The following is a 21,803-nucleotide window of genomic DNA, read 5'->3' as shown; positions in this document are numbered from 1 at the left end:
CCACCCGTTCTGTGGCTGAGGTGGATGGGATCTGTCATGGGAGATGCTGGGGTCGAGCCCAGGGGCTGGGCACGTGCTCCTCAGCCTCTAGGCCAGCTCTGCCATCTCCACACCTGAGCTCCTCAGGCTGTGTGGAGAGCAGGGGGAGGCCATTGGCTTCCGTGGAGGTAGTAACCCAGGCCATTCAGCCACCAAGGGTAGGTGAGCAGGGCAGGGCCTGGATGGTATGTTCAGCCCTGGAGTTCTCTGGTTCTAAGGCGATATTTGCTCCTTTTGACACCGGCTTAATTAGATGAACTAATGTGTTAGCTGGTGCTTGTTTTCCTTTAGGGGATCTCTTTTCTTAAGCCTTATTTTTCTTTTTTGTTATTGTTATGGCTAGGGAGAGCTGCCTCCTGAGCACCTCCCATGCGTTAGCTCTCCGTGGCGTGTCCTCACAGCACCCCACATAATCTGCAGTCCTGTGTCTTGTGTCCCTGAGGCCGAGTGAGTGTCACACCTGGCATGCAGAAACCTGCTAGGGCCTAGGCGCTCCTGCCCACCATCCCGCCCCATCCCGTGCCACCATAGCCAGGGTATCAGTCCCTCTGTTTCTCTGTTTTCATCCTGAAGGGAGCTTGTTGTTTCCTAGAGTCCCAGAGGAACTCTGGGGTGTCTGCCACAAAGGTAGAGCACCGTCAGGGATATGCCCTGGCACACCTGTGCCCTCTCGCACCGGCTCTGTGGCCACAGCCCTTGTCAGAGGCCTTCTCCTAACTTCCTGCTTCTGATCTGTATTCCATTCCATGATGTTTCTACAAAGGACTCCTCACATTCAGATCTATTAAGCTCTTGCTCCTGCATTTCCTGTTCATTCGCCAGACCAGCAATTAGCTTTGTGATTTCTGACACTTGGGCTTTTCTTTTTCAGTAAGAACTGGTCTGTCTGTAACGACCATGCAGTTTCCCTGGGAGCCGGGGGTTTCTGCCTGCATAGGCGGCATGTGGTTTGGGGAAGCTACGTTCCAATACCCATTGATGCTCTGTGGAGAAAACGGCCTTACACGCACTTCCGCAGCGCTCACACTGTAGCTTCCTTGTCAGCCCCCACTGCCAGCGTCACTCAGCTCTTGCTGACCTCATAAAGAGCCTTCCGTGCACAGTCCCGAACTCAGGCATATCTGATTTTGAGATAAATCAAATGATGCCATGGTTCTGGAGCTGGAGCCCTGGGGTCCTGCCACTCTAGCAGCAAGACATGGATGCCAGGTGAGGGCCCAAGCCCATGTGTGCGCAGCCAGAGGTGACACCTGCAGCAGCGGATTGCTGTTGGACTGGTTCAGAGTTCCATCTGCCCTTTTGGTCACTTGCCAAGTGCCAAGCAGGATGCTGGCCTTTTACTTCCCCAACCCGTCCCTTTTAGAAGAGCGGGCAGCTTGGAAATTCAGGCACTGTGGCGATTGCACTCAGCAGGGTCACCAGGACATGGCAGCTCCCTGCCCCAGGAGGTGTCAGCAGATATGGAGAAGTGTGGAGAGACATTTTAAATGGATCTGGCTGCTTTATGAGTGAGACAGAGGCCCAAGCAGCTCATTGGCAAACTTTAGATGCCTAGCAGGAAGTGCCTGGGTCACACAGGAAGTGGATATCTTCGTGGGATCCAGAGAGCAAATAAGCATCCATAGTTTGCAAGGTGGAGGGATATAGAAAGGCGCAGCTGTCCCCATAATGAGGTCTTGCCTGGAAGAGCTCCTGGGCAGAGTGGCGGAGGACAGCTCACAACCTAGCCTGGCACTGCTGAGACCCTCGGGTCCCTGTGCTGGCCTCTCGGACACCAGCCGTCTGGAGCAGGTGAGGAAGCTCAAAGTGTCTTAGTTCTGGCCGACTTTCTGGGGGCTTACAGTCCTCTGAGGACTTTAGGCCCCCTGATCTGGATTTGGTTGGTTACACGCTGAGCTCTGACTCTTCCTTGCTGGAAGGAGAAGCTGTACTCCCAGAGCTCTTCCTTCAGTACAGACTCAGGGATGAACCTGCTCACGCTGGACCGCTGGACAGCTAGCCCCCTCCCCTGCTCCATCCCCTCCAGTTGATTTCTCCATTCTTCCTTGATGGAGCTCTGGCTTCTCATCTCTTGAAAAAAAAATTAAACCTCTTTAAACAGGGTTCTTTTAAAACTCAGCACACTCCTTTTGCTAGTAGTCACACTTGGAGAAATATTTTTATCTAAATGAATTTTAATACAAACCGCTCTTGTCATCAGTACAGTTGATTCCTTGATCATCGTAAGTGGAATGCAGGCTTGCACTTTGTGTCTACCCTCCGGGAATTTGGCTGCCAGCGCTGTTTGTAATAACTTGGTTTAGAGGCCTTTCATCTTTGGTGACTGGGAAGCTTTGCAGCAGAGAGAAATGTCATGCCTGACCTGGCAGGGCTCAGATTGACTTGTCTGTTTGGCCCTCACTGGGCAGAGGGTATGTTGGTCATAGATTTGAGTCCTGTCCTTCCAAATCTAAGTATGGTGGCATGCGCCCCTTGAAATTACTTTGAAAGGAATTAGGGTTGCAACGTGGAAAGTGTAGATTTTAGGGTCGGCTATCTCAGGATTTGGGGAAAGACATTTCATATACAGCACTGGTTGAAATCCGCGTGTATATATATGCATGTGTGTACTCATACACGTGTGTACTGGCTGCTTATTTTTGTCATAACTGCATAGCTTACATAAATAATATCACCAACTTACCAAGTATAAGTACCAGCCACTACTTGGCACTTACTAGAAGACAGGTACTGATCTGAGCAAGTCACATAGATCTATTTACTTAATGTTCACAATAACTCTGCGACATTGCTTTTAGCCACCATCTACAGATGAGGAAACGGCGGCTCCGTGAGGTTCAGTTCCTTGCCCGGTCACCCAGCCGGGTGGGCGAGGTGGGACATACCCACACCTGGCCATCCCCAGCGCCATGCTTTGGCTCTGCCGGGAGCAGTGTGGACCTCTCCCTCTGCCCTGGCCTTCCCACATGTCCCACGTGCAGGGGGAGCCTTCTGCCCAAACACAGTCCCGATGGCTACCCGCCTCCCCACAAAGAGCACCTCCATTTTGCCCTCTCTACTGTGGGACTCGAGAATGTTCTCCAGCAAGCAAGATGTGCAGCAGTGGGTCACTTGTAGCCGTGCACCCTCCCCCTGCCCAGGCAGCGCAGCATACTCGGGCAATTTCTGTCCAGGTGGGCCCCTGACTCTGGACTCTGCTGAGACCGCTGCCCTCCCCCGGCACTCTGAATTCATGATGCAAAGCAGAAAACAGTGCTGGGGAAGAGTCTCATGAATCATTTAAAGCAGTCTTTCCATTAGTCTAATTTCTATTTATGAGAATTGGCTCATTTATTCACCTCAAGGGGGTTCAGGGGCCGGGCCAAGTCACTGGCTGTCGTGGCTCTCCAGGGCCAGTGTCCTGCTCGCCGATCGTCTTCCCGGGCTTGGGGCCACATGAAGGGCAGTGCCCGCCCCTCAGGGCTCACCTCGAAAACTTCTGTGTCTGCTTTCTGTTGTGACAGATTTCTGACTTTTGCTCTGCAGATCCTAGGTGCTACCTAGGCACTCCAAGAAAGGCAGGTACTATTTCCTGGAGAGGGGACGTGAGCACACCTCCTTCTGTGGGTTCAAAAGCTACCCTCAAAAGTTCCCACGATGCTCTCTGTTCGTCGAGGGCACCATGGATTAAGCAATCAGTCCTAGAATATCGAACTAGGTCGTGTTAAACTTAAGCCACAAATATAGACAGAGTCCAAATGCTACTGGGTGGTTCCTAATGTGTGTGATACATTACCAAATGCTTTGCTGCTGGTGCCTAAAGGCCAGGGAGAGATGGAATGGTATTTGCCTTCTGCTTTCCTTTGTATCGGGCTATGCTTTTCAAAGCTTTAGAAGCAAACATTCATGGCTCCTCAGATTAACTGAGATGATATGCAAGAACATGATTGTGAAATAAAAACTGTCTGCCTTACAGGAGAGCACATACCTGTAATCTTAGCACTTGGGGAAGGGGGCAAAGTAGAAGGGATTCAAGTGTGAGGCCAGTCTGGGCTACAGAGTGAGTTTGAGGCCAGCTACGGCTCAGAATCCTTCAAGAGCCACCCAGCACTGTCAGAAGTAAATGGGCTATGTGGAGAGACCCCGCCCCTCCCTAAGGCTCTGCACAGTATTCATCAATTATATGTAGTAAATAGTGATGGATGACTAATAACAGTAAAGAGGATATTAGGGGAGTCTCATTGGCCTTTCATTCCTAGCAAGCATAGCAGGTGCTCATAAGCACCGGTGCAGGTCAGGCACACACAGGCACGTGTGGGTGGGGCTGCATGCTAGGGGCAGAATGGGTGCTTTGCAAAACATGGTGAGGAAAGGGAGGAAGGAAGGGGCGGGTTCTAGCATGGGGGTGGATCCAAGGGGTTATCCTAGATGAAGCTGCACTAAAAGACAGCCTATGCGCGGCAGAAAGATGGAACCAAGAGTACTGAGCAGAAGAGAGCAGCAGCAGGCAGGCTGGACGCGACTGGCACACAGAGAAAGGCAGGAGGGCTCTGAACGGAAAGCAGGTGGTGGTGAGGTTTCTGTGTGTGCCAGGTGCGATGGAGCCGGGGCCATGGATGCTGAGCCGTAAAGCAGTGCGATAAGCCTCCTTGTTAGAAGCAGCACTGGCTGAGTAAGGAAGTGATCTGGGCGTTGCCCCTGCTCCTCACTGGGCATGTCCAGGACACTGCAGGTCCTGCCTTGGGGGTTTTGTGCTGCCAGCCTCTGGGAACCAGACCTAAGGGTATTAAGGAAGAGCTAGACCAGTGCACGTCCTCCTCGGCCTCCTGTGCGCCTGCTCTCGGGGAAGCGTTGAAGGGGTGGCCAGCGTGAGAACAGTCTGGATGGGCTGTAGGTTTTCTGACTCCTAATAGGGAAGAGCAGGTCAGCAATGGCCCTCTGAGCCCTACAGTGTGTGAAGGAGTAGAGAGTGAGACCTCTCGGAGCACAGGAATTCCCTGAGTACATCTGTGTAGGTGCCCTCGAGTTTGGTTCTGTTTTAAATGTGTAACCCTCTCTTCCAGTCAGATTTTAAGCCCAAGAAAGTCATGGAGACAGGATCCCTCCAGATTCCTTTCCCCATTTCCTCTATTTACTATGACAAGGGCAACTTATGGAGGCCTCAGTTTCCCCCTGCCATTCAGGAGCTGTATTCTCTCCCCCTGATGTGTGGTGGGTGTGGGGCCAGGTGTGTATCTGCACAGCACAGCCTGCACCATTCCTTCTGGAGCCTTTCTGAAAAAAATGTGTGTGGCTCACCCACCCTGGGAGCCTGAATTAGGGGGGCAGGCACCTTCGTGATCACGGGCCTGGTTTGGGACTCAGTCATGGCAGTAGATACCTGGACCCAAGGCAGCTGGTGTTGCTGGGGGTACAAAGCAGATCCCCAGAGCTGGAGGTGCTGGGGGGTGGGGTGCTTCGGATCTTTACCTGACAGACTTCTCATTCCCATTACAAGAATAGCCCTTTGCTGTCCTCTCTCTCTCTCTCTCTCTCTCTCACACACACACACACAGACACACACACACACACAGACACACGCACACACACACACACAGACACACACACACACACACACACACACACACACACACACACACACACACACACACACACACACACACACACACACACACACACACACACACACACACACACACACACACACTGCCCATTCCTGGAGTTCACAGCATCCTAATCCACACCATTCATGGGTTCCAGCCAGAATTCCAGGCAGACCCGTGTCCCCACAACCCTCCTGGCCTGTTCTGGAGAGCTTCATGTGTTCCTTCCTATGGGGCACAGTCCTCATCAAGACTTAACGTGAGCAGTTTCTAAGGTTCCACAAAAGCCTGAAAAATCTCTAGTTATTTGGAGGTGTGCTCCTGACCCACAGCCATGGTGCCCCGATGGTGCCAGGCAGCAGGCTTCCTGGGAGGGATCTGCTTGGGAATGTTCCTTACCATCCCCTGATGGCTTCCTGACCTTACACTGTGAGATAACTCAGCATGACTAGCACATGCTAGTTGCTCAGTAAAAAAAAACAAAAAACAAAAAAACAAAAAAACCCAGCAGGTGCTTATTGAGCCCCTCTTGCATGCTGGGCATAGGGCTATGACATGGGACACTACTCTGCACTTTTCCAGGATGTAGAACCAGAAGCAATCCTCTGAGCCCCTTCCTTATTGGTTGTGGTTCTTATTCTATAGAGGTAGTATGTTCCCACGGGAATGCTGACAGCTTAGCAGCTGTCAGTGGTGTGCACTGACCTTGCTGATTGGATGAAGAGGACAGGGGAAGGTAATGCTGAGCAGCTAGGCCTAGGCCTCTCGGTTCACTGCCTTCAAGTGCCTGTGGCCAGCAGGAAGTGCAAGGAACAGGTCACCAAGATGTGTCACCAAGGTAGAGGGTGGCCAGCTCCAGGGTTTGTTCTTCTATGCAAGGGCATCCAAAATGACCCCTGGAGAAGAGAAAGTGATCTGGGACTCCAGATTTCTCAGGTCTGGCACCCAGGATGCCCAGCTCAACAATGGTGTGGCTCGGGGATATTTGCATAAACCCTGTGCTGGCACCAGAAGTGATTTCAGCCCTCTGCTGTGCCTGTCAGTGTCTCTGCACCAGCACAGTCCCAGAGAGGACAGCCCATGGGGGATTTGGAAAGGTGATGGGGGGGCGGGGGGTGGGAGGTAGGGGGAGCTGGGAGGTTGTGACTCTTCAGCACCATGGAGAGCTCACCAGAGGCTTGAAGCTGGGCTGGGAGGAAGCAACCTCAGAACCCTCCCAGGCCCAGCCCTGCCTGCAGCCCAGGGCTGGCTGTCAGATGCTGGCCATGGCACTGGGTTCAGGTTTACTGTGAGAGATGGCAGTTCAGAGCAAGCCCTCGGGTGCCTGCGCCCAGCCTCCACTTGTGGGCACTGGCAGCTTTCCTGTCCCTCCAGAGGCCTGAGTTATTTTTCCTTTTTCTGAAAGCCTGTGAGTGGATGTTATACTAGCTGTCTCATACCTAGCATGCTCTGAAATCTCAATTTGAAAATGGTGTCAAGTTGGGAGATGCATGTTAGACTCTGAGCCCTGGCCTCTCCCCTGTGGACAGGCACCTTCTCTGCAGTGACAGGAGTGACAGGAATTCCTGTCATCATTCCCATTATTTATCTACCTTTGGCCACAGAGGTCAAGTGTGTGCATTTAAGAGGTAGTCAACAGCATCCTCATCAGTGTGACGCTGTGTCACGAGCTGTGACAGTGGCCGCCTGTCAGCTGGCCTGGCCATTTCTGGGCACGGGCCCTGTGCCTGCTTAGTGCTTCATAGAGGTGCACGGGAGGAGGCTGCATGAGGGAAATTGGCTGTATTAGCACAGACTGGTGCTATTGGAAGGGCTTCCAGAGCCAGTGCCAACGGAAACACTGTAATTTCCCATATGCCACCTTGCTCCTCGGCTTCAGTTTCTGAGCCCCCATCCGTGGTCGGGTGGGATCTGCTCTGTGCCTCAGAAACCATCTACCCCAAGAGCCTACACGAATGTTTATAAGAGAGGAATGTGCTGCATTGGGAGATTTTAATTTCCTACAGCCTACAATTAGAAAGGAAAGCAGAAAGAAAGAAAGGAAGAGAGAGAGAGAGAACAAAAATGTGCATCTTTTTAAACCACAATGGATGGGTGCTCTGCTTTCTCACGCCCTCCTTCTTCCAACAGGCGAGGCCAGTCTCTGCCTCACCTGGCCTCTGCCTCCCACATAGCAGTCCCAGACTCAACGGGTGTCCCTTTCCATTTCTTCATTGCTTTCTTTGCCAGCACGTGAGCCTCTCGACGTCAAGGCTCGGTCGGGGGCCAGCCCCTCTGTCCTCCGTGCTCCGTTGCAGGCCTCCCTCGTCCTGATGCACTGGATGTGTGGAGAACTAACCCCACACCGATGGAGGAAGTGGGCTTTTCCTCCACTTTGCATCTCTGGGAAACATAAGAAACTAAAATGTTCTACTTTGATTATAACATATGTATTTAATTTCGAGGGGAAAGGGCAGGAGGCTTATCGACTGTTTTCTGAGCACACCACTGGCTGGTTAATAGCATGCCTGGGAGATGCTTTCTGTCTACATTTCTAAGCTGAATTTCTCCATCCACGGATACTCGCTGAGAGACTTTATTACTTCCTCGATGATGAACTTGCTTAAGTGAGCCTGTTCACAATAATATATGTAATTACATCGAGATGTATTACTGTTCGCAATAATACATATAATCACATCAAGACATCTAATGTGCCAAACGTGAAGCCAGCATGAACCCAGTACATGTTGAGAAACACATGGTCATATTGAACAGCGATCACAGTTTGCATGTATTATTAAGGCAAAATAACTTTCTCTGTTTCCCCCTCCAAGAGTAGTTGTTGGATTAAATTATCCCGGTGCTCTTCCCTTCCCTGTGTAACGGTCACTCAGGTGAACAGACTTCGGGTGGAGGAAGAGACACGCTTGCTGCTGTGTTTCCCTGCATCAGTCCCAGGTTCTCAGGGTAACATGTGGTTGAGCAGAGTGGAGACGTGTGCTACAGGAGGTTTGTCCTCTAGGGGGGCTGGTTCTAGAATTTTCTAGAATTTTCCGAGCTGGTCAGAACCTATGTTTTCCTTGACCAAGGCGCACCCATCCCTGAAGCGCAGCGGCGAGGCAAGCGTGGAGGGCCTCCTGAACCAGCTGGTCTTGGAGCACCTGCAGCTGGCGCCTCTGCAGTGGGGTGAGTTCTTTCTCTCAGTATGTGGAAGCTCAGGGAGTCGGGGGCCGGGGTAGCCCCAAGCTTGGCTTGTGTCCTTGCGGAAATGAGCTCATCCATGCTTTACCAAAGAGTAACTCTGCGTAGCTCACCCAGGGAGAGACACAGTGTTTCTGTAGAGTGAGAGTCTTTACCGTGCCCTGAACGTTTTTACATCAGATTGTCTACTTGGGATCGGCGGCTAACAGTCAGTTTCTTCCTCTTCCTCCTCTACTTAAGAAACTGCTACGCCCCTCCTCCACCCAGGAGGAGCCATCCCGTCCCTCGTGTGCCCCCCCATTCCTCACACGAGGGCTCTGCGGCTGGGCAGAAGGTGCCACCCTGGTCCTGGCCCCCTGGATGGCATGTGAGTGTGTCACATGAAGGTTCTAGGCCCCTGCCCTGGAGCCCGGTCCTCCTCTCTGGCCCAGCAGGAATGCAAACAGGGCTGTGTTTCTGTAGAGCGGTTCATGGCTTCCCCCAAAGCCTAGAGACTTGTCTAGCTCGAAATGTCCTGTACCCTGGTTACCTGAGAACAACCTGCTACTTCCACTAGACTCTGGCCATGGAGGAGGGTCCGTTATCTGGACACTCTTGACCACAGGACAGACCCCCAGAGAACCAGCCTTGACCTAACCTCCAGCCACAGGAGGCCACACCGCCTCCCCCTGGCAGGGAAGTACGACGTTCATGAGGCCAGCGAGCACACCACCAGCATATGCGTGACAGCGGCCTACAGCAGAGTGACCTAAGGTGGGGAGGAAGCAGAGACCCGGAGCCAGTTCCCTGCAAGACTACACAGCGTCAGAGCTGTCCTGGCGACTGAGGGACTGGACGCCGTGTGGTGTTACTGGGTGGCTATGTGGTAGGGGGTCTGTAACTGGCAGGCACGGGCCTGGGAAGAGGGAGCGAGCTCCCATGATGGACCTGTGCCCATGAGATGTACCATCTGCTCCCCTCCACGGCCTTGAAGATGATCGCGGCTACTTCCAAGTAGGGAAGCCTGCGGCAAGCCGCTCGGCTGCCAGCAGCCGGCCTGATCACAGCTGGGCTGGAAGGGTTCGGACGCAGGGGAGGTTAAATAGTCAACAATAATGAGGGTCCTTCCTGTTCATCTCCCCTCCCTGAGGTGTTCTAAGAACACTCCTTAAAGGTATATCATCGTCAAGAAATTCGGGAGAAGCGTGCAGGTTAGTCAGGGCTGGGTGGCCTCGAGATACCTCTTGGTGCAGAGCAGCGGGAGCTGGCAGACACAGCTGGACGTGAACCTGCCAAGACACCAGAAGGCTGTGTCATTCCTGTCCTGCTGTTTCTCAGTTCATCTTTTACAGAAGTTTCAGGACGTTCTTTTATAGATAGTTTTGCCCTGTGGCCTTTCTAGATAAGGCACCCCTGTGTCAGGTGCCAGCTGTGTGATATTTGACATGTCCCTTAACCTCTCTGAGCCTGAGTTCCTCAGTGATGAAAGGGAGACAATCATGCCAGCTGGAGAAGTCACTGGCAGGTCACCTGCAGGGATGTCCTCCAGGGACCCGGAAGTCCCTGCCATTCCCGCTGGCTGCGTCTTCCTGAGTTCTGTCTTGTCTTTCCTGTAGGAAGCTCAGGTGGGGCTGGTGCATGCCATGCCGGTGGCAGGCAGTCAGTGCCCGGTGAGATGCCACCTCTCCAACGCCATTGGCCCTGACACCCACTTACTTGCTGGCTTGGTGGGCGTGTTGGGGCAGGTGGTGGGGTGGGCGGACCTGGGCTGGTTTTGGGTTCTGCTGCATGCTGGGTCTCCCGTGGACACGATGGCATGGACGCCCTGCCCCGCCAGCGCCTCGCAGTGCGGCCCCGAGAGGACGCGCGCAAATGCGTCTGGGAAACCATAAATCCCTCCTGGCCGCTGGTGAAGATTTGTTATGATGACGTGTGTTTTAAGAAGCTCAGAGCCTTTCATGCAGCTATTTCTGTTATTCCTCAGTTCTCGGAGTCAAGTCTACCCCTTCGGCGCCTCCAGCCCTGGGAGGGGTCCCCATTAGTCTGCACCGCGTACTCTGCACACCTCCTCAGACCTACCCTGGGGCCCGGGCAGCAGGTGGCCTCCTTCCTGACCCAGCCTCAGAGGAACGGCGCCGGCCGCCCCTCCGCTCCCCGCGGGGACGGCTCCACAGGGGGCCTGCCCCGTGGAGTGTGGGCCGCCCCTCCGCTCCCACAGGGACGGCTCCGCAGAGGGCCTGCCCCGTGGAGTGTGGGCCGCCCCTCCGCTCCCACAGGGACGGCTCCGCAGAGGGCCTGCCCCGTGGAGTGTGGGCCGCCCCTCCGCTCCCCGCGGGGACGGCTCCACAGGGGGCCTGCCCCGTGGAGTGCGGACGGCAGAGGTGCTGTGCTTCCCTCTGCCTGGGAGCCAGCGTCGGCCCGGGCTGCCATCTCCCATGTCTCTGTTCCTGGAGAGCGGAGAGAGTGGTCGAGGGGCATTTGCGTGCTGGGGAGGAAGGGCGGCCGTTTGGGTTCCCCAGGCGCTGGAAACCTGAGAACTCACCTGAGCACGAGGCCAGTGCCTCAGAGGCTCAGGCGGCCGAACCGTGGGTGGGGAGTGTTCACACACCGTGAGGCGCGCTGGGTAGAGGGGAGAACGGCAGGTCTTGTAAAGGATGGCCACTGTGGTCATCTTAGGCTTGGACAGAGCCCCCAGCTGCACAAAGAAGGAGCGGGGCTCTGCAAACATCCGGTGCAATCGAATAGAGCTTGGATTCTGACATCACGAGAGTCACAGGGACCAGGCCCCCTCCGAGGGAGCGCCGCTGCCCTCCGCCCTCCTGCCAGGGACTCTCCGGAGACGGCTGGCAGGGGGTGCCTCATAGGGGTTCTTTTCTTCTGGGTGTCAGTTGGTAGAGGTCGGTGACCCATGGACACAGTTCCCAGGCCCGCCGGGCTGCTGCCAGAGGCTCTGTTAGCGCATATCCTGAAGCAGTGTGCGGCTTCCGAAAACAGTACTAACGTTCAGACCCAATAGGCCTTTTGGAGAGCCAGCGGCAGGCAGCTGCGTCTCAGGGGAGCCCTGCCCAGGCCCCAGGGCCCTCTCCAGATGCGAGAGCAGCCCACGGACAGTGCCTGCTAGTCCCCGCGTGCACAGCCACAGTGTATCTAACCAGGATCAGATCTGACTATTTCCAGTGGGCATCTTTTGACACAAGGTTTGATTTTTTGACTGTCCCCGTTTTCTGGTTACAGAGTTGCCAGGTTAAAGATGGGTCCCTCCCCAAACGCTGCCCTCCTAGTGGTCCCCCGGCTTGCCATCCTGCCAGCCATGGACATCGGGAGCACTGGCACATTCCAGGCTGGTGTCCACCAGTGAAATCCTAGTGATTTCCTGTTTAGACTTCCCACTGTGACTGTGGTGACAGGCACGTGCCATCCAGCCTGGCCTTTTCTGTTAAGATAGGGCCTCATTATTGTTGTTTATTTTGCACAGACTTTCCTGGAACTGTGATCTTTCCAATCTCATCCTCCTTCATAGTTGGGATGACGGGCATGCGCCACCACGCCCAGCTATGTGTGAGATGGGGTTTTGTGAACTTTTTGCCTGCGTTGGCTTAGAACCGTGATCCCTCCAATCTCTACCTCCCAAGCATCTGATATTCCAAGCATGAACTGCTGGCACCAGCTAAATGAATGCAAGATAATTTGGTATTTGTTCTGGTGGTGAACTCTGAGATGGTTTCAAAAATGTTTGGCCTTATACACCCCAGCTTACACCCAAAGCCTTTCTGTCTGTTTAGGGGTAACTGGCCAACTGCCCAGAAGGTGCTGGCACCTGACCGGGTCTCGGTGGACAGTGAAGCTGTCAACTCTGACACGTGCTGGGGAATCGGTTTCTGACACAGGCACGGCATTGCTGCTGCGCCAGCCGGCTTGCACGTCCAGTCTAGCTCATTGACTTTTGGTAGGGCCTCTGCGGTTGGTCGGTTTTCCGCTGCTCTTAGGTTCTCTGAGCCTCCGTCTCTGCATTTGTAACGGGGCAGGGTTCCCCAGCCTCTATGAGGGAGGAGTGCTGTCCTCTGGCGGAAAGAGGCGCTCCACGAGTGCCTGGCTGGCCTCGGCACTCCCTTCCCACGAGCTTGTTGGGAAGCAAGCTGAGGTTCTGGGCTGGGAGGCTGGAGGGTCAACAGCTGGGCCGGACTCACAAGGCAGAGCTGGGCCTGGGCTGGAGCTGCCCAGATACGTCTTAGTAGGAGTGTGTGTGCGTGTGTGTGTGTGTGTGTGTGTGTGTGTATCTATGCTGATCCCGTGTGTGTGTGTGTGTGTGTGTGTGTATCTATGCTGATCGTGTGTGTGTGTGTGTTTGTGTGTGTGTGTGTGTGTGTGTGTGTATCTATGCTGATCCCATCCTCCGGGTGGGAAGAGCACGGGGAGCAGGAGGGCTGCAGAACTAGGCTGTTCCCTGGCTGTCTACTTTGAGCTCCATCTTCTGGGCATCTCCGTAGACAGTGGGTACAGGGGCTAGTGGCTAGCTGCCTGCCACACTGCCTGGCATGTCTCACCGCTGTGCGGAGCCGCCTGCCCCTGCCTTCGCCAACTGGTAACACGCTCTCCTTTCGGCTCCTTTGGGTCTTTCAAGACGCATCTGTGACTGTGCCGTCGTTCATAGACGTCCAGCAAAGACATGGTGCCGTGTGTGTTCTTGGCACACATTCTCCAGCTGCGCTCACCTGTCTGCTTAAGGTCTGAGCTCTGGTGCGAAAGCTGCCACGTAGGAGGGCGCAGGCCGCGCCAGCCTCTGCAGATCCCCTCCCCCCCACCCTCCCACCCCCACCCCCACCCCCCACCAAGGGGGCCTTGGGCCCACAGCTCCCTTCCATTCCAGAACCTGCACAAGTCCATGAGGTTAGCATTACGATTCCCTTCACACAAACAGAAATGGTTTCAGAGAGGAAGGTTCGCCCGACGCTCATGTGGCATTCACTGCTTCTGGGTTGACAGATTCATCCATTCTCCGATGAAAATCTGCTGACCATCCGCTCCCAGGATGAGGGGCCAGGGCCCAATAACAAACGAAGCCCCCCGTCGCTGCCTGAGAGGGTTGGGGACCCGCCCGTGTCGGCGCCAGACCACTTGTCCCCATCCATTTGCCTGTAGGCCGGGAGCCAGTGCAGGTGTCAGGGAAGAAGTGGGGGGGGCAGAGGCCAGCACCCCGCCACTGTGAGGGAGACCCTGCTTCTGCTGCCATCTCTGAAAAAAAATCTATTTTGATATGGTTCTGAGAAAGACCTTCCCCATTTGGATTCTATGTTTTTAAAACTCTTCCCCCTCCACCAAAGTTGTAAAGTTCGTTTTCGACATAACGACTTGTACGTCTCATTATTACAATGGGTCCACCTGTATCCCTATTTAAATGATATTAAAGAAATCCACACTGACATCTTAATGTGCTAAACCCACCTTATTAACAGATTGGTTACACACTTGACCAAGCAATAGACAGATAGATGATAAATAAGCAAAAGAAATGGCAAAAACAAAAGTTCTGATGTATGTGTTCATAGCTATAAACTTTGCTTTTAGCACTGACTTTGCTGTATCCCTGAGGCTCTGGTAGCTTGTGCACTCATTCTCATTACATTCCAGGAAATTCTTTATTTTCTCCTCCTTATTTCTTCAATGATTATTCAACAATGAGTTGTTCTGTTTCCATGAATTTTAATATTATCTGTAGGTTCTTTTTTTGCTGTTGAATTCTACTTTTGCTCCATGATGGTCTGATAGAATATAAGGAGTTATTTGTTTGCTTTTATTTGTTATCGTGTTTTATGACCTAAAATATGACCAGTTTTGGAGAAGTTCCCTGAGTTGCTGAGAAGAGGCGTGCGGTGGGGCTGATGGGTGAAGCGCTCTGTTCGTACACGCCTTGTCAGTCCGTGTGCTCTGTGGTGTCGTTTAGTTCTAAGGTTTCTTTGTTGATTTTTTTGTTTGAATGAGCTATCCATTGGGGAGACTAGAGTATTGAAGTCTCCTGTTATTACTGTGCTAGGGTCTATTCTTGCTTGTAAGTCCAGAAGTATCTGTTAATGAACTCTTGGGTATGCCAACACTTACTATGTTTGTTAACGACCGTTATTTCTTCTTGATGGATTTTTCTCTTCACTGACGTGAAGTGACCTTCTTTGTCTCTTTTGACTAATTCTAGTTTAGAATCTGTTTTGTCAGATATAAGTGTAGTTATTCCTTCCAGTTTTTGAGAACTGTTAGCTTGTGCTTTGGGATCCCCCGTGAGGTGTGGTTCCTGCGGGCCGGGGGCTTGCGGGCTGCTGAGATGGATGCTTTTGCTCCCATGTCTCCGTTCCCCGCCTCCCTCTCTCCTTCCCTTTCCCAGCTGGCTCACACTCGTGTGTGTTTCAGGCCCAGGAAGACCCCGGCGACCCCAGCCCCCGGCCCCCGCACCTGCTCTGCTCCATGCTCCCTACCCACATACCCGTTTCTGCCTCACACTCTCTGAGCTCACAGCACAAAGCAAGTGCTGCTGCATGACCAGTGAAAACTAAGCCTTCGGCAAATGCACATTCAGTGAGTGATGGGGTGAGATAAATGGTCCCTCTCCAGGGAGAAAGTCTGTTCCTGCAGCCTGAACCCTAGGGGACCCCTCTCCCCACGATGGAGAGAGCCAGCCCTGCCCGCCAGGCCCCACGGGGACGGCCTTCATTGTGACCACGACTCTTCTTGCTGGCCCTCAGGGTTTTTTGGTTTTTTTGTTTTTGTTTTTGTTTTTTTCTGCTGCCACCTAATCACAATGAAATCAAGGGAATTTAGATGCTGTTTGAATCTGTGCTTATTAGTGCAGATATAAATTAAGCCCAGGTCTCTGTGGGCTTCTTAGTTCCAAAGCTCCACAAGAGCTTCTAGGCAAAGCTCACAGATGCGCTTCCTGCAGAGCTGGTCCGCAGCCCTGAGCCTGTTGACGTGGAGTCTCAGCATCCGAGGATGCTGGTGTTCTTTGCCTTCCAGGGCTTCTTATAGTCACATAGGGCAGGCCAGTAACTGTTAACACAAAGCACCTTTGACCCCAGCCCATGGGGCAGGCCTTGTGTGGGTAAACGGATTCAATCCAGATCCAGGATTCTTTCTGTTTCCTAAGACTGACCCCCAAGAGCAGGAGAATAGTTTTGGGGCAGGGGTGAGGAGGGGTCTTTCTCACAGCCCCACAGATACACTGGCTGTTGGGAACTCTGCTGCCGGCAGGCCTGTGGAACGGTGCCTTATTCTCATTCCAGAGATGAAACCAAGGTCCCCTCATTCCTCTGTGACTAGGCAGTCACGGAGCTGGCATCGGAATCAAAGCTGTCTGATGGAATCCACTCAGCCCATGTCACATCATCCTCGCCGTGTTCTGTCCCTTAAATAAAAAGCGAATGGTGAAGTGGGCGACACACTGAGAGTTAGTGATCGAATTTCAGTCTTCCTTTGGTTTTCCCATTGTTTCTTTACAAGACAACCCCCCCCCCCCCATGCACACACATCGTACGTCCATCTTTCAGGGAATTGTATTCTCTGGATTTCACAGACTTTTGGGGGAAAGTTAAATTTTATTGTAAAGGTGATGTACAAAGGGGTTACATTTACATGAGTAAGGTAATGAGCACGTGTCTTTTTGAGCAGTGTTACTCCCTCCTTCCTCATTTTCTCCCCCTTTCCCTCCCCCCAGCTTCCCTCCCCCCAAGTTGTAAAGTTCATTTCCAACATGGTGTCTAGTGAGTATCACTGTTGCTTTGGTTCACCCTTTGTCCTACCGATTCTCACAGACTAGTGAAGAGCTAGTGAAGAGCTGTGTGGGTGAGAGTTGGGGACGGGCTGTGTGGATGGGAGTGAGCAGGGACTCCCTGCTCTGTAGTTGGCCCAGGGCACATGTGGTGTCTGTGAGCCTCAGGAGCCTGGCTGTTGGTGTCCTTCCCATTGTGCAAGCACCTTGCCATGTCTAATGAGATGTGGTGCTTGACCCAAAGTGTCCACCAGGAAATCAAAGTTAGACCTTCCAGTTCTCCTCCCCGAGCCTCCCAACACCTTCAACCAGGTCCCTTGATTGCCAGAAGCTGTTCCCCTGTGACCCTGCCAACCAGGCTTCAGGCCCCATGAGGAACATGGCTTCTACAGGAAGCAGGCAGACACACAGGCCAAAGTCTAGATACCGTAGAAGTATGAGTAAGTGGTCAGAATGTCCGGTGTTCTCACGTAACCGGAGGAGCCAGGAGGAGACGCAGGCAGGTAGAGAGAGAGGCAGCCGGCAGAAGCCGGCCTGAGGTCCCAGCTTTGTGGCGTTGAGTAAGTATCATGACCTGAGACCCAGCAGATGACCGGAGGATTCGTAGTCGGAAGTGGAGGTCAGACGCCTTTCCCCCTTGGCCCACAGACATCTTTTAGGGGAATAGGCAAATCCCTAAGGTGCAGGAGCCCCCAGCTCTGGATGCTGTGTGTGGCAGGGGCTGAGCCTGGGAGGGTGCGGTGCCCAGTGGGCGCCCTTGCAGTGCGTGGTCCCGTGCCCACTGCCTGCCAAGCCTTCCCGGCAGTCCAGTGATAGCCATTGCAACTCCACAACGCTGTCTCTTCCCTGCTGTGTTAGTCCCTTCCCCTACTCCTCCTGGGGGGGGGGTGATTTTTAGCTGTAGCCTTGTAATGGGGCTGCAGGCAGCCAGGGAGGAGCAGGAGGGCTGCAGCTGTCCTGCGACCTCTGCTTTCCTGACCTCCATGTGCTCAGGCTCAGCCTTCCAAAGTAGAGAGATCGCGGGGTCCATTCAGAGCCCACTGCTGACAGGGAATAGGAGCAAGAATATCACCTCCTTCTGGGCCTGGGCCTCCCCTAGTCCTGCCATAGAGGGGCCTGACCATCTCAACCAGCACCCATGGGTGCCGAGAGCCCCTGGGGCCTGGCCGAGGGGACAGGCGCGGCAGCTGCCCTCAGAAGCCAGAGGCTGGCAGCGTGGCAGGCACAGACCCTGATCTGCCACAGCGCCGTGCCTTGATTGCCTTGGCGTGTACAGGGGATGTCCGAAGCCGAGGGGCGTCCCGTCCCGGCAGTGCAGAGCATGGGGACCTGTTTGGGGTCTGCTTAGGGCCCTATCAGACAGGGGTCAGTTCTGGCCCTTGCATTGCTTCTCCTTCGTGACTTCCGGTGCTTAGAGCCTGCAAAGAAGCAAAGAGAGCTGTTAAGAGAATTCTAAGTTAAGACATCTAACTCAGCAAGTAGGGATCCCTGGAAGCAAATGTGGGTCACTTGGGCTGTGCTGTTGGCAAGTTTGGGGAAAAATAGCTTTTTCCATGTGGGGAGCCCGCACAGGAAGTGACCCTTGGAGGAGCACTGGCATCCGGGCCACTTTGAAGCCAGACCTTGAGCCTGACAAGGTACTTCAAAGGCTCAGACTTTGACCTTTCCCGGCAGCCCCATGGACGTCCCTCTCCCCAGGCCCAAGGTTGGTGCTTCGTCACTGGACAATGGTTCCAGGGCAGCAACTGGAAAAACCCAGTGGAGCAGCCCTCCCTCCTGGCCAGCCAGGCCACGCCCCGCAGCTTGCCCGAGCTGGCCAGGGCTTTCCCGATGGTAGGTTAGGAAAATCACAGGGCACTGTCCCACCGCCGGACAGGAGAAGCCCAGGAAGAACCGAGGACGCAGTTTCTCCCAGCTAAGCTGGTTTTACCCTATGGAGCCTGTTTCTGGATCTGTAAAATGGACACAATCCCACTTTATGTGACTGTGGGAAAGCCATATGCTGCTCATGGCGTAGTGCCAAGTGCCTGGCAGATGTTGCGTTCAGATGGGAGCCATGCTGAACCAGCCTGGGTCAGGGCTCCCTGCCGACCTAGGAGAGGTGGATATGAAGTCCCCCAGCCCTGTCCCAGAGCCAGCCGTACCCAGGGAGCGGGATCCTGCGAGCGCTCACTACCCCCTAGGGTCACTGGCTGTGACTGCGGCTCCTGCAGCAGGAGGAACCTGATGAAGGGGCAGGAGTCAGGACTCCGGGCACAAAGGCCCTGCGGTCTTGCCGCCATGTAGGGCGTCTGGGCTTAGACACAGGTACCCTGGTTCAAGGAAAGACAGCCCTTAGACACGGACCACTTGTGGACTTCAACCTTGGCCTTGGTTCCTGGCAGAGGTAGGAAAGAAAAGGGGTCCGCTTCTGCCTCCCATTGAAATTTCTTCACTAAGTCCTTGGTCTGTCGCGCCAGCTTCCACACACCTCTGTGAGCCCCACATTTGGAAGGACCGAGGCTGTGGCGGGAGGGCTCGCCTGCTGCAGGCCAGAGCAGCGGCCTCCAGGAGATGTTCGGTGAGTCTGTGAGGTCCTTGTCTGCACACGCTGTCCCCTTTAACTCAGGATGTAGGTCTCCCTCAGTGAAGCCAGGGACTCTTGGAGCCCAGGCCACCTGCTCAAGGCCTGACAGATACCCCGAGAAGCAGCCTTCTCCCCCGTCCAGCCTGTCTTAGAATACATCTGCTCTGTGCCAGGCCTGGTCACTTCCTGGGTCTGCGACCTGCTGAACTAGTCACGGGGCTCAGTCTTGGCCTCCGGGAATTACTTGGGAGCTTTATAAACCATGTGCCAAGCGGCTCCAGCACTCCAAAGGTTTCTCATGGAATCCCTTGTAGGCCAGCAGTATAGCCTCAAATCTGCTTGTCTTCCAAGCCCCAGCCTGGCCCTCCCATGAGCTAACTCGGCATCTGCCCCCATGCTCGGGGAGTGCACAGGGACCTGACACGCTGCTCTTGTCTCTTGCCAGGCGTTGAATCTAGGCTCAGAGGAGGGAAGTGGCTCTCAGGCCACAGTGCCTGCGAAGGCCCCAGGTCTGAGCAGGAGCTCCTGCGCTGCCCCACTGCTGGCAGGACCGGGGTGAATGAGGGTGGAATTCTCTGGAAAGCCCAGCCACCTAACTTCACGACCAAGGAAGACAAATATTTAATTATCCTCCTCGCTTCCCGCTTCACTGGCTTGGCTTTATCAGATTGGCCCGTCTTTTTATTTATTTGTCTTTGGTCCAGCTTTACTCCTGGTTACAAGGTAACCAGGTAGGCCCTGTAGTCTTCCTGGAGGTGTGGGGAGGAGTCTGTCTCCGGCCTCTTCCAGACATAAACAAAGGACGGGTGGATCACTGAGGTAGCTGCCCAGGAGCTCAGTGCCAGCCGCGAGTGAAGATCATAGATGGAAGAGTGGCACAGCTGAGAAGACTCACAGAGGCTGGGGCCCATCAACCCTTGCTTCGTGCTAGGAAATGCTAGAGCCAGGCTAAGGCCACGTTCTGGGCCGTAAGCAGGCTGGTGCACATCCCGTATATCACAGGAACGCCAGCTTGGCCTCTCTCAACTGAATGTATTGGAGAACTTTCTGTGAATGTAGGCTTGAGCCCAGCGGAGGGTGACATCCAGCACGTCTCTGAAGAGGAAAAGGGGTCTGAGGGGGTGTAAGCAGAACAGTGCTCATGCTGAGCGATGCCCTGTGGGGTAGCGGTGGTGACCGCCGCCCCTGTGTCCCCTCAGGGACGCTCGAGGCTAGCACAGCTGGGAAGGAGATGGGCCAGACCAGCCTGCTGCTTGAAGTGCTGCGTTTTCCTGAGGGTGCACTTTGTGCCGGGTGCCGCGGGACACAGAAGGACGGTGAAGGCTGGACTTGCCCCCTGCTTTCCGGGCTGTCCAAGGCCGAGTACACCATGACGCAGGCTGGCCCAGGCCGAGCTGCTAGCTACTCACGCGTGAGGAGAGTGGGACCCGCTGCGGAGGACGCTGACCAGGCCCCGGGAAGGGGCGCCTGCCTCAGCGACCTCCCAGAGGGGCTGGTGAAAGCCTGTGTGCCCAGGGCAGTACAGGGTGAAGAGGGACACTCACACCGTAGTGACAGGAATGGTTGAGCACCAGGCTCTGGCGTCCCCCGGCACACCCCTCAGGAGGTCCAGATTCCGAGCCGTTACTTGAGAGAACATGCAAAAAATGATTTTGGACCAAGGAGAACAAGGCGAGAGCCAGGCAGGCCCTGACGCAGGTGCTTAGACGCAGCGACGTGCATTTCCCTCCCTACCAGAGAAACGCTGCTCGCCCGTCCTCTCCCAGGGCCCGCCAGACCTGAAAAGATCGTGCCCCACCTGTTTGATGGTGAGTGAGAAACTCGGTTTTCATCTCCCACTGGAGCTCTGGGCGGGCCCCAGGTAACTGGTGCCATCCCAGGGAACGTGAACGCAGAAGCAACGGATGCAGTTGTTGTCTGCAGGTCGTGGTGTCTTGTGGAGGATAAGCGTGATCTATTGACTGTCTGAATCATTGCAAGTCATTACCATTAACACCACACGTGCCACCATCAGCCCTGGGCAGTGCCATCAGCCCGACTCTGCGCTGCCATCTCCTGCATGGGGAAAATGTACCCAGGAGAACACACTCACAAACTGCAGGACCTAGACAAGGGAAATGAGCAGGTGCTTGCTGCGGGGGTGGGGGTGGGGGGGCTGTGTCCATGCTGGGCACGCTTCAAGGAGCTGGCAGACCCAAGGGATATAGACAGCACCAGGGCTCTGTGTAGGGAAGGCAGAGCCAGATCACAGAGATGCTCCCACAGCACATCAGGGAGCACTGTCGGTGCCACAGGCCTCCAGAACCATCTGTGGGATGCCCAACCTGCCCGTGAACCAAGCCAGTGTCTTCTCTCCGCCAGCCCCTTTCCGGACAGAGCCCAGCCGGCCCCACTGCGCGCAGCCTAATGGCGCGAGCTCTTGTTCAGATGCCAGCTCAGTTGACAATCAAATCATTTTGTACAGCTACCACATATGTTCCAAAGATCATTAAGTGTAAATATTTCCCTCAAGTCCACGGGAAGTCCTTTCCCTTCCTGACTCATTTTCTCGCTGCGTGTTCTCATTTGTTTGCCAGGCCTTCCAGGCTGCGTCCCCTGGCTTGGGTCATCGCTCTGTGGGGCTTCCCTTGCAGGACCAGTTGTGGGACACAGTGGGACCAGCGCCATCCCCACGGGCTCTGCTTCCGGGATCTGTCACCAC

The 21,803-nt window shown here is 54.4% G+C and overlaps 1 protein-coding gene across 1 annotated transcript in view; it reads left to right on the top strand.

Annotated features, from left to right (window-relative positions):
- Positions 1-21,803, top strand: part of Trappc9 (trafficking protein particle complex subunit 9) — a 451,464-nt gene that overhangs the window by 367,015 nt on the left and 62,646 nt on the right. The window contains exon 21 of the mRNA XM_069991461.1: positions 8,699-8,789. Within this exon, the coding sequence (XP_069847562.1) occupies positions 8,699-8,789 (91 nt within the window). The remainder of the gene's footprint in view (positions 1-8,698; positions 8,790-21,803) is intronic.

Source organism: Dipodomys merriami, unplaced genomic scaffold (assembly GCF_024711535.1).
Source record: "Dipodomys merriami isolate MVZ:Mamm:240054 unplaced genomic scaffold, mDipMer1.0.p SCAF_4, whole genome shotgun sequence".
Lineage (NCBI taxonomy): Eukaryota > Metazoa > Chordata > Mammalia > Rodentia > Heteromyidae > Dipodomys > Dipodomys merriami.
This window is presented reverse-complemented; position numbering and strand designations above follow the sequence as displayed.